A 12,269-nucleotide genomic window follows, 5' to 3' on the forward strand; every position below is an offset into this window, starting at 1 on the left:
TGGCTCAGATAGCAAAATGTCTTAGAATGGCCTGGGGTGGGGGGAGGCTAACAAAGGGGGCACAGGGCAGGCAGAAGGGAATGAAGGCAATCAGTGTGTTGCACACAGGAGCACTGCACTTTTACAGAAAAATCAGTCTTGTGGTACCTTATTTTATTTTATTTATTTATTTATTGCATTCATATGCATATTTTATCCAAGAAGTTCAACACAGCATAAATTGTTCTCCCCCTCCCCAGTTAATCCCCACAACAACTCTGCGAGGTAGTTTAGACTGAGAGTCACCTGGTGAGCTTCACATACAAGTGGAAAATTGAACCCAGGGATCCTAGGTCCTAGTTGAACACCCTAACCACTATCAAAACTGAAAGAGTAAAACTTATCATAAGCTTCTGTAGATTTAAGCCCACTTTATCAGACGCATGAAGTGAAATCTTAGCTGGAAGGTGTTGGAAAAAAATGAATGATTTCGTCGGCTATCTCCCTATGCTTCCCTATAGTTAGATGCCGAAACATAAATACAACACCCTCTCTAAAATTAAAAGATCGTGACCGCCTGCCTCTGCTGCTGCCTTGCTTGGGAGAGTATGGCACGCCGCTGGCCAAAGCCACGCTAAAAATCTGGATTTCTCTGCTGGTTCCCGCTCCGAGCAGCCTTCACTTCTGCCCTGGAACGTTCACACTGAACCCGGAATTTGGGCTCAGTGCGAGTTGTTTATAAATCCGGACCACAGACTTCCTTCCCAGAGGGTCCCTTCCCAGCAGGCAACGCACCGGAAGTTCCTGCTCAGCAAAGCAGCCCTTCTACGGCAAGAAATTTATGCTCATCAGGCAGCCGACAGCTTTTTCTTTGGTCTTTCTGTGCCTCTCTAAAAGACTGTAAATATCCACCACCTCAGACGAAGGGATGTGTTTACATCCGGGACTTTTTTTTGCGGCTGCGCAGTCGTCGTCCCCCGCCTCACCGGCCGTTACTCCCATCTTCTTAGGCGGGGCGCCGTTTGTTTAACCCTTGGCGGTGCCCCAAGATGATTCCCACTCCGTGGCATCGGCACGTGGGATCGCAGGGCCCCTTCAGCGAGGTCTACGAGCCCGCCGAAGACACTTTCCTGCTGCTGGACGCTCTGGAGAGGGACGCGGAGGAGCTGAGGAGCGGCAGGTGAGGGAGCCAATGGCAGGAGGGAGGCGGGGGAAGGACGCGGGGGGGGAGAGAGAGGATGCGCGCGCACGCAAATGGCGGCGGTACCGGTCATTTGTACCGCCGCCCCAAGTTCCTGTCAGGAGCCTTCACCTCGCGTGCTGGTGGCGCGGCTCAGGTCTCGCAGCTCTGGCCTCTTGGCAAAAACTGAACTGGTTGACTTCGCGTGAATTTATATTGAAGGTGCTGCAGGTGGGTTACGTTCCGAGGACGTTTTAAGACAGCGGCGTCGACCTACGGAAAAAGTGCAGACCACTATAGTAGAGCTAAACATCAAACCGAACCCACTCAAACCTCAAATTGCACGCAGTGTATATCCATGCATTTGGAATTCTTTGGAGTCTGAAAACGAAGAAAAGAAATGTCTCTGTGTGTGCCTAATGTAAGGTCACCAGATTTTTTTCAATGAATCCGGGGACACTTTTCAACTTCCTGCCAAATAGATGGATTTTGTCAGGGGACTGATTTGTAAATCTAGGGGACTGTCTGATAACCTTAGCCTAATGATGGTAAGGAGGGCATTGAACCCAGATCACAATACCCATTCCTCCACCATGGCATGGAAAAAAAAACAGATTCCTTAAAAGCACTCAACACGCTTTTTTAAGGTTCATGTGTAAAATAATGTGCACACAACAAATGTATATGGCACCACAGGCATCATCCGGGTGCATGGAGTGGCAGATGAGTTGGTTAGATTTATGCCCCACCCTTTGATCACACATTCTCAAGGCAACTTACAAGAAACAGGACAACATTCACCCTTTCTTTATTTATCATACAGCTGGCACGATCTTGAAGCTGGACAGATAGGATCAGGATATGCTTCCCACCACGAGGAGCAAGGCAGTTGCGATCTCATCTTTGGGAACTTGCACATGTTTATTAGTAAGATTTGCAAGCTTCAGCTAATTTTTTTCTCTCAGAGTTGTGAGAATAGTACAACCTGAGCTCCTTGGAGGAAGGGTGTGAAAGAAATGTAGTAAAAAAACCCAAACCAGGGCTCTGGCCTGTTTTGGTGCCTGAAGCAGAAAGTTTAAATGGCAGCCCTCCCACTAATCAACATGCCACAATGCACCAGAAAGTCCCACTAGAAAAAAATATTTATTTATTTTTATTAAATTTGTATAGCATTCTTCATCTGAGGTCCACAAGGTGGTTTGGAATATTAAAATACAAAAATGCATAACATAGTAACAAACAAAAACAATAACTTCCCTACACAGTTTAAAAGATCTTAGGTAGTTTAATTAGCCAAAGGATTGGCAGTAGATAAATGTTTTGCCTGGTGCCTAAAGATATGTAATGAAACTGCCAGGGGAGGCTCTCGGGATAGCATTCCATAAACGGGGAGCCATTGCAGAAAAGGCTCCTTCTCATATTGCTACCCTCTGGACCTTTCGTGGAGGAAGAAGGGCCTCAGATGGTGATTGCAGGGTCGGGGGGGGGATTCATAATGGGGAAATGTGGTTCCTCAGGTATTGGGATCCTGAGCCATTTAAGGCTATATAGGTCAAAACCAGCACTTTGAACTGGGCCTGGAAACTAGTGCAGTCAGACCAGAATTGGCGTCATATGCTCAAACCCAGCATTCAAAACTCCCATTGTTCTAGGCACATTTTGTGACAAGGAATTTCATTTGCACAAGTAATTTCTGAGCTCTGGGCACAGTACTGCGCCTAAGATTTCAGATTAAAGCTGCAGAATGGAAGGAAAGGAAGATCTCTTTGTGCCTCCCCACTTCCAGCCACTTTCTGAATACTGGAGAAGAGACCCTCTTAAGAATATTACGGGGGTGGGCAGGGGAAGCATGGCGTTTTTTGCAGTCTTCAGAAGAGGACTAGACCATGTAAAAAATGAATATAAGATTTTATCTGCAGTTCTTATTTTCAGCTTTGTATTCTTGTTATAAAAAGTGTGCCTGGACATTCTGTTGTTGCGCCCATAACCTAAGTTTAAGGTGCCATTTAGCCCCTAACTTTCATATCTCAGTTTCTAACACTGCTCAAACTGTTTTCTCCTTGTGAGCAATCTGGCCTCTGAATTCTGCACCAACTGAAGTTTCCAAACACTCTTCAGAGGCAGCCCCACATATAACACATTACAGTAATCTAACCTAGAAGTTACCAGAGGATAAATGGTAGAAGTTAGGCTATATGTGTCCAGATGGTAGAAGTTAGGCTATATGTGTCCAGATAGGGGAGCAGCTGGGTCACCAGCTGAAGCTAATGGAAGGCACTCCATGCCACCAAGGACCCCTGAGCCTCAAGAGCATTGCTGCTGTTTCAAGGAGCATTGAAAGTAGAATTTCCTGATGACTTGTGCCCCATGGATCAGATGCGCCTGTCTCTCACACTGCCGCTTCTAATAGCACCCAAAAACATACCACCTTACTTTATTTCCTTGTGGGGCCTTGCCAAAGCTGGTTATGTCACATACTGTATAGTGTTTTGTTCCAACGTATTGGCTTTAGTTGCAGTAAGGATTGTGAACAGTTTCTGCTGAAAGGAGTTCAACCAGCCTTGTGGCAAGATCTTTCTCAGTAGTAGTACTTGAGACTCCCTTTTTAACGTAGTGTTGCCAAGGGATGAATCTGAAACCTTATATACACAAAATATGCTCTGTTAGAACTATGGCTGTAGTCCAGCTTGATATCTAGGATACACTTGTCCTATAGTTATGACAGTTAACTGTACTTAAGTGTGTCTAGAGCAAACATTCATCTGCTGGATGACCCACTGGTTTTGAGGCAAAGCTAGAGTACGTACTGGCATTTACAGATGGAAAATATATAAAGAATTTAGGCTTACAGATTGTTTTGAAAGGCCATCATTAGACTGGATAAGTGCATTTCAAATAAGATTTACTAGTTTAAAAAATCAGAAGTTGAAAACTACATGGAAAATGAATTTAATCTCTTTAAAAATCAAGCTTATTAATTTATAAAAATAGAACTTAAGCTTCTTAGTGGGTATAGTCATTCCATTTAAAGTAAAGCTTACAGTGGATAATATTAATCTCTTATTTTTTTCTGCAGAAAAATACATTGTATCTATTCAGATATTTTTAAGATATGTAGTCACTGTCTGAATAGTTTATAGCAGCACAGCTCTCGTTAATCTCATTGCACCCTTATTTTTATGTCTAAAATGTTTAGCATTGAGATCTGCCTTGAAGTAGGATCTGGATCTGGAGTAGTTTCAACATTTTTGGCTTCAATTGCTGGACCCAAAGCGTTATACTTGTAAGTATTTATATGCTATTTTAAATTGTACTGTAGGATAAGTAGAGGCAGGGTGCATATGATTCTTTAAATGTACCCCACACCCCTAGATCATAAAAATATTACCATGAATATTTTAATTAAGGCCTTTTAATTAAGTTATATACTATAGTGGTTTTTTAAAAAAACACCTTTGGGCATAAATATGTGAAGTGTAATTAAAGTCATGGAAATGTATATTTGATGCCAGTGGAATCACACCAAATCATGGTTCATTTTAGCAGTATTTGAGTTTCCAAATGCATTAGAAGCAAACTATGCTTTAGACCTCTTTATCTGCTTTAGTATTCCATCCTTCCAGGACTTGGCTTCAAAGACTTACTTCTGTATTTCTGGTGCAGCTGTGCCTGGAGATGTTTACATGCTGTGCCAAATCATAAACTTCATTCACCATAGTTTTTATGGTCTCTGAACTGAGCCAGTATGTTGCATGGAAGTCCATGGTTATCTTGGTTTAATAAAAGCTACCAGTATTCTTTCTTTCTAAGCTTGGGTGGCGCAAAAATCCCTGTAGTCAGAGCAGATAGGGATATTTGAATTGTTATGCCTAACATGGTATCTTAATTGTTGCCAACTACAAGAGAATACTCTTATAAGGAACTGCAACCTATGGGTATTTATTTGTATCACATTGTGAGAGTTTTAATATCACCTTATCTAAAAGATATTTAATGTCCAGTTACCTTGGTTGACAAAACATTGCTTGTTTTAACTGAAATACAGCTCATTTGCTTATAGGTGTACCGATATCAACCCTCTGGCAGGTCTGTGCACTGTGGAAACAGCCATACATAATAATGTTGACATTCAGCCCATAATTACCGATCTGGTGAGATTCAAATTATAACTCATCCGTTTGATAGATAATACTGCATACTTTCATAATACCAAACACTTCACTGTGATGTGCTGATATAGCACTTTGAGTTTATATTGTTCAATGAATTAACTTTTTTGCAGTATTTATATGCTATTGTTTTTTTTACTAGTGACTTATGTTTGTAAATTTTAATGGTACTGTTATTATTGTGAGCTACTTCCATCTCAACATTGTTGCTTGAAAAGCAGAACACAAATATTAAATCAGATCAAGTTATAAAATGTTAATCCTTTTAATACAGAGGTACCTTTTTCACTTCCTTTGGAAAATAATTGTAGCAAAACTATCCTCATCCAGTAATTTGGTGAGTTAATTGAAAACAACATCGTTTTTTTGTTTTGACCTTCTCTTGGAGCATAAAGGCAATGAGAAAGCTTTTAGATTGATAACCAGTCTTTTAATAAGATGTCAGTCTTCTGTGACCTAACTGAAGGTCATGTGCTAAAGTTGAAACAAACTGGAATAGCTGTAACTTCCCTCCTGCCCCTGCCCCAAATTCTTTACTAAATCGTATTTTACACAAGCAGGCTTGGAGAAGTTTGTTGGAGAATAAAAGTTGTGTTAATTTATTTTACGTCAACTTATGTCTAGGTAACAGCATTGTTGCCACGATTGCATGGGAAAGTGGATGTACTGCTATTTAACCCACCTTATGTAGTAACCCCTTCTGCTGAGGTACGTATGCATTTGAGAAAATAGTTTATCAACCTGTTGCAGTTGGGTAGCAGTTGTTACCCACTGCATATGTTGAATTTCACTTGTCTGAAAATTTCAATTCAACTGCAGCATTTCCTAAATCTGTTTTCGCTATTAACTAGCTAATCTTGTCAAGTATTTCTGTCTTCCATTATTACTACTGTTAAGAAATTTGCACATGCATTTTCTGGATACTTGCAGCCTGATCTTATCTCAGTCACCCTTGTGTTGAATGGAGCTCTGCTTAGGTTTGCAGACTTCATATCCTGATGATTCTTCAGTAATAATAGACAGTAAGGCCATCTTGCTTTAAAAAATTGGTTAAAAAGCTAAACAAGTATGTGTGACTTAGATAATTGATTGAATTCAAATGTGTTTGAATTCACTCATTGCAAAGGTCATCTTGTTTTTATTTTGTCTAAAATGCTGCATGGTATATCAAAGTGCAATTTTCCTTTTTCATTTATTCTAGATTCACAGTCATGGAATAGAGGCAGCATGGGCTGGAGGTAAAAATGGCAGAGAAGTTATGGACAGGCTCTTTCCACTGGTGTCAGACTTGCTTTCAGCTAGAGGATTATTTTACTTAGTTGCAATTAAAGAAAATGATCCAGGTTAGCAATACTTCTGTTCTCTCCCCCCCCCCCTTTAAACTTAAGGAGTTTACACTGAAACACTTGGCAAATATCCTAAAAACAGTTTGGCTTCTCTTTACTTTTTGCATTAAATCTTTTCAGAGAGAGGCATGCTTTAGAATAATTTTGTAATTCATTTGAATGAGTATTGGAGAAAATTTTTTGCCAAACTGGATTCAGCCACTCCTATGATGCCTTATATGAGCTGTATACATCTTGTATGATCTGTCTAGTATTCAGCTACTGCTAGTGAAAGCCCTTGCGGAGAACAAAGAATCCCCCTTCATACCATATTCACATGAATGAATTCCATATGATGAAGGGAAAGTGGGACCCCATCCCAGGTGTTCTGTGCTGGGCCAGCCTTACCCCCTGATGCTTATGCATTTAATGTGGATGGCTGCAAAGGTATATCTCATGCATAGATCCACACTCAATTCTGAGTGGATTCTGAGGCTGTCCCAGCACAGAACATTGAGGATACAACTTCCCTTTCATCACATGAACTTTCTTCACCTGCAGGGGGCTAGAATGACCATCTTATTTCCTCTAAAAGCCATTTAGCCTCAGGCTTGGATGCTAAATGGCACTACCCAAAAATAAGGTAGACACTTTTACATATTAAGGGGGGGCTCCTTTGGGATGCAGAAATACGTAAATTAAAACTAAAAAAAAAAAAGTCCTAGATATGTCTAAAGAATGTTGAGGGCAACAGTGGGGGAAGGAAAGAAAAAAACCTGCTTGGGGCTTTAACATAGGCAAGGAGGACCTGTGGCTCTTTAGTTGTTGTTAGTCTTCCAGCTCCCAGAATTCCTGACCATTGACCATCCTAGCTGGGACTGTTGGAGACCAAGAACAACTGGAAGGCCACATGCCTCCCCTAACATCTTGCAGTAGGTATTCTGGAGGATTCAGGTCACCAGAGGGACCTGTGCTATGAGGTTACGCTTCCTTTTTTGCACTTTACCAAGATTTTTCAGGAAGAGAAATAAAAAGGTGACACGTACTCTCTCCCATTCTTCCAAAACCTTCCTTGCTTCCATCAATGCATAGGACACTTGAGTTTAGGGCTAGCTAGCCCCCAACCTAAATCCTTTAACACCATATAGTAAAGGCGACACAAGGTGACAGGAAGATAGGGAAGAAAAAAGGGTCATACAATTTCCATTTCTGGTTCCAAAAAGTCACCCACTCCAGTTGCACTTTGAGCTCCGAACAGAGATTAATCTGTTTCAAGCTGTAGCTGTAAACAGCAATATTTCTGTTAAGGCAGGCATCCCCAAACTCAGCCCTCCAGCTGTTTGGGGACTGCAATTCCCACCATCCCTGACCACTGGTCCTGTTAGCTAGGGATGATGGGAGCTGTAGTCCCAAAACATCTGGAGGGCCAAGTTTGGAGACGCCTGTGTTAGGGGCTGCAACACTTCTTTGTGACTCATCACGTGCCTATTACTGCTTAGTCATGTAATGCTTGCTGTAGAATGGGTTAGTGATCCATTTTTGCCCAGAGTTTCTACATCTATTTACAGGTGGCATACAGGTGAGTCAGATAATTGAAGGTTAAGTAAATGTGAATCATGGAGTAGCAAAGGAACAGATTTTTCAGTTGAGAGCCAAACAGAGACTAGGTTGGCAGTGAATAATTATTATTCATTTTTTTTAATAGCCAAGTGTGTAACTCTTAAAATGAGAGAACCTTGGAAATGATAGGTAAGTGAGCCTTACACTGGTCAGGAATAAGGAGTTAAGAACCTTGCTTAGTTTTGTTCTATATCTGTTCTCACGGCAGTGCTGGTAATCTAGTATCAGCTTTCTACAGGTTTTTCTCTTTGGCAATAGGCAGGAAATCCAGCTGGGTGGATTGCGTTTGTGTATGGTTTTTTTGTTTTGTTTTGTTTTTTTGCAAAATTAATACTGAAAGAAATTTGAAGATAATTTTGGCTGATAGAAGGCTAGGACCCATCTGTTGCTTTAAACTGAGCTGTGATTTCTCATTTGTAATTGCAGATGAAATTATCAAAATATTGAGAAAATGTGGCTTAAAAGGCACCAGAGTACTTTCCAGACAAGCAGGAAGAGAAAATCTCTCGGTACTTAAATTTTGCAAGTCCTGAAGACTACCTTTTAAACAAAAACTACTCTGGAATAAAGGTTGCACAAAAGACAATAATACTTAATCCTGTATTATTATTTTCTCACAACGAAGACAGAAGTTTTTTTGATCAGGACTGAATTTCTTGAACAGAAATTTTGGAGGGTATGGTGTGCACGTACAGCATGGAAGGCGAGGGGGCTCCATGTCCTCTTTTTTGCTCTTCAAAATATGGCACCCCTAGTATGCACAGCAATGCACTGGTGGTGTTCTAGTCTCTGGAAATGGAATTAACCAAAGCACAGAAGCTGAGGCTTTACATACCATCAGTTTTTGACTGAGATGTCAGAATGCCTTGCTTTAATATATATAGTAATAATAAATAATTATTAATATAAAAGCCATATACAATTTGTATGATACCCTGATCAAACAACTTAAGAATTTTATTTGTAAATAAAGCTAAAATTATCGTTTCATAGCTAAATCCAACTGTGGCTGTTGATTTTCTTTGAGAAGTTCATTGAAGCAGAGAAGTCATTTCAGAAGAAGGTCTCCCGACAAAGTGGACAGGTGGATTTGTTACTAGATGTAAACCATTTGTACTGAAAGAATAAAAAAAAAAAGAGTATTAAAAGCGGATTTGACATACATTTTATGTTAAATGTAAGGTTGCTAGATGAACAAGTTTTATTTATGTCTTAAATAGTTGAGTAACTATCACATGTGTGACTTCTGTGAAAATTAAAATGAAAGCCATTTCTGAAGCCTATTATTCAACGAAGTTTTTTTGCTCATTTGGGTGCTTAAGGACTTAATTGTCATATTCTAAGGCTTACTACCATGGGCAGATAGCTTTCCTATATGAGCATACTACACTAATATGGCCTAGTCTTTCAGTTTTTAAAAATGTCGGCTGCATAATTTCCCAAGAGTGATAATTAGTTTACAATGCAGTATGGAAGTAAACTGTTTTCTTAAGGGAAAGACTTCCTACTCATTACAGGAGGATTTATCCTCTCAATTTTACTGAAACTCAACTAGTTTTGTGGATTTGACTACTCCTAAAGCCACTGAAGCTTTCTGTGTCTTCTTTTATTTAAAACTTAGTTCAGAATTTGTCTATTCCATGTACTTACCAGACAGGCTGAATGGAACTTTTTCTTGCATGTTCTGCAAGCTTTTTTAGGGAGAGAGTAGTTAGAGCCATGTATGACTGAGAAACAGATCATACAGTCTTCAACACCCTCAAAGCGTTTATCCACATTGTTTTTCCATAATGCTAAGCCTTCCATTATACTTCCATTCTAAAAGAAAATAAGTTGTCTCAGGAATCAATAATTCATTATTTCAAGTTTGTCTTTAGAGTATTTCACTTCTCATACTGGTTCACAGTCCTTTCAACTATTTTACAAGGAAGTTATACCATATCTTGAAAGTTTTTTTAAAGCATGGTGTCCCACCATTAATGCTGTCTACTACATAATAAAGTACTCCACTGTATCTGGTGACCATTTAGTTCTGTTGCTATAGTTTTAGCAAGAGTTGTTTTCCATAGATCAGAATCTGCCAAGCATACATTTTACTTAATAGCTATACTACACAACTCTCTTTCTTCTAAAAAAAGAACAGGAATTTTGACTGAAGCAGCTGCCATTTCAATGGCAAGGGCTTTTGGGAGTGCAGATCTGACTGGATCCATGCTTGGAAAGTACTTCTCTCTCCCTGCTCAGTTCGGGACTGAACGTTTTTTGCAAATGCAAATTCAGGAGGAGGCAATTTTGGTACCCATGCAGATAGCTTTCAGACTGAAGGTTATATTGAGCTGTCCAATGGTGAGCAGCTGCCCTGCTATTCTGCACCCACCTGCTGTTCAGAGCAGACCTAACCTGTGGATAATAATACATGGCAAGGACTGAACCATCATGGTACTTTTAAGTGACACATACCTGATGAGTGAGATATGTGCTCAACTGTAGCATCCAATTGCGCCATTGCTGCACTGCTACACCAACTCTCTTTCCACTCTCAACAGTTATGGAACCCAGGGGGTAATTTGGAGGAAGCTGTATTATCAGTTCAATGAATATATCATCAACTGAGTAGGTAGCAATGACTTCTCGCGTAGCAGATCGAGCCTTTACCTGTGGAAAAACAAATCCACAGCAGGCAGAATACTTGTCAAAAAGGCATATAGCAGATAATTTGGAATGCACCTAAAATATATGCACTTGTAAAGTGTACTTGCAATATATTTCTATTCCTCCCCTCACTGAAATATGTGCAACGTTTTTAACTGTGGCTGGCAAGAACAGAGACACTGAAAATGGCTACTTATAGAAGAGATCTGCCCTGGAAATGACAGCACAATATCTGCAACATTTATGAGCACAAATATCTTTGATTCTTTTTCTATTTAATAAGCAGAAGTAACAATCCTGGAATAGTTCTGTGTGCTCCCACAAATATCACAAGGCATTTCCAGACATTTGTTGAGGGATTGATATTAACTGAAGTATCTCATACAATCTCTAAATTATAGAATAATACATAGACTGCAGATGATCACTGCCCTAATTCAGAGCACTATAAATGCACAAACCTGTTTTCCAGAAACAACCTTAGATAAAGTGTGCTTCTGATTGAACACTCGATGGTAATTTACTTTCTACAGTATCAAACTTGTCAAAGAATTAAATAAAGTTATGTAGATAAGATCATACTAACCATCATTCCATTAAACAACTGTGTACTGGTCTGCACTGAAGATATTTCTTGTAAAGAAAGTACACTGCTGACATATTTGCTTGTAAATTTATCTACAGTGTTGAAGACTCGTTTCTCGCAGCTATTCCACCAAAGACGAACCATGGCTGGCAAATCTTTTAATGTCATACAGTAAACAGAACATGCCAAATGAGGGATGTGGGAAGACAGCAATGAGGTGTCTGGATAACAAATAGGGGAAGTGGTTTGTAAATAAGAACAGTTAAATTACATCTCCACAGTTGTTTCACACAATGAAAGAAATTCAATGTCAATTAAAGCTAAAACTATTTGGACTGACCTTTGACGTCTAAGTCAAGCTCCTCAGTAAAGTACGTTTTTACATCCTTACTTGGGAGTTCAGCTGTTGATCCTGGAAAGGCTGGATTTTCTGGCATAAGCCTGAACAGGTGATACAATAGTTTATTCAAACTCTTAGTTCTTCGGAGATATTGTGAATAAAGAGCTCGTAGCTGGTGGTGAAAGCATACAAAAATTATTCCCAATAAAAGCTGTTCTTAGAAGCATTAAAACTGAAGGAATGTATACAATGGGAGTATGAAAAGGCTTGGTGGGATTCACAGCAGATTAGACAAGACTGTTTTTATACTTGCAAGGAAATTATACTTGCATTTGTCAAACTATTTAAAAAAATTAGATACAACATCACAAATACATATTTCTATGGAGCAATTTAGCAATGTCAATATGACATGTGC

General features: G+C 39.8%; 2 protein-coding genes across 2 annotated transcripts in view; one reads left to right on the top strand and one right to left on the bottom strand.

Annotated features, from left to right (window-relative positions):
* Positions 1 to 783: 783 nt before the first annotated feature.
* Positions 784 to 9,271, top strand: HEMK2 (HemK methyltransferase 2, ETF1 glutamine and histone H4 lysine). Its single transcript, XM_081859437.1, has 6 exons — positions 784 to 1,159; positions 4,356 to 4,442; positions 5,220 to 5,310; positions 5,953 to 6,036; positions 6,530 to 6,671; positions 8,700 to 9,271. Exons 1-6 carry the CDS (start codon positions 1,029 to 1,031, stop codon positions 8,804 to 8,806), a joined length of 642 nt encoding a protein of 213 aa, XP_081715563.1. The 5' UTR covers positions 784 to 1,028; the 3' UTR covers positions 8,807 to 9,271.
* LTN1 (listerin E3 ubiquitin protein ligase 1) overlaps positions 9,196 to 12,269 on the bottom strand; it is a 40,785-nt gene continuing 37,711 nt past the window's right edge. The window contains exons 26-30 of the mRNA XM_081859414.1: positions 11,852 to 12,023; positions 11,512 to 11,732; positions 10,734 to 10,928; positions 9,924 to 10,091; positions 9,196 to 9,389 (exon numbers count right to left, since the gene is read on the bottom strand). Coding sequence (XP_081715540.1) covers positions 9,327 to 9,389; positions 9,924 to 10,091; positions 10,734 to 10,928; positions 11,512 to 11,732; positions 11,852 to 12,023 — 819 coding nt within the window. The 3' untranslated portion in view covers positions 9,196 to 9,326. The remainder of the gene's footprint in view (positions 9,390 to 9,923; positions 10,092 to 10,733; positions 10,929 to 11,511; positions 11,733 to 11,851; positions 12,024 to 12,269) is intronic.

Source organism: Podarcis erhardii, assembly GCF_964252035.2.
Source record: "Podarcis erhardii genome assembly, chromosome: 4".
Taxonomy (NCBI): domain Eukaryota; kingdom Metazoa; phylum Chordata; class Lepidosauria; order Squamata; family Lacertidae; genus Podarcis; species Podarcis erhardii.

Bases quoted from the DNA above. Each gene is read 5' to 3' on its own strand.
- HEMK2 (XM_081859437.1), top strand. From the start codon at position 1,029: ATGATTCCCACTCCGTGGCATCGGCACGTGGGATCGCAGGGCCCCTTC. The intron at 4,443-5,219 runs GTAAGTATTTAT...ATTTGCTTATAG, and splicing joins GGACCCAAAGCGTTATACTT to GTGTACCGATATCAACCCTC. The intron at 5,311-5,952 runs GTGAGATTCAAA...ACTTATGTCTAG, and splicing joins AGCCCATAATTACCGATCTG to GTAACAGCATTGTTGCCACG.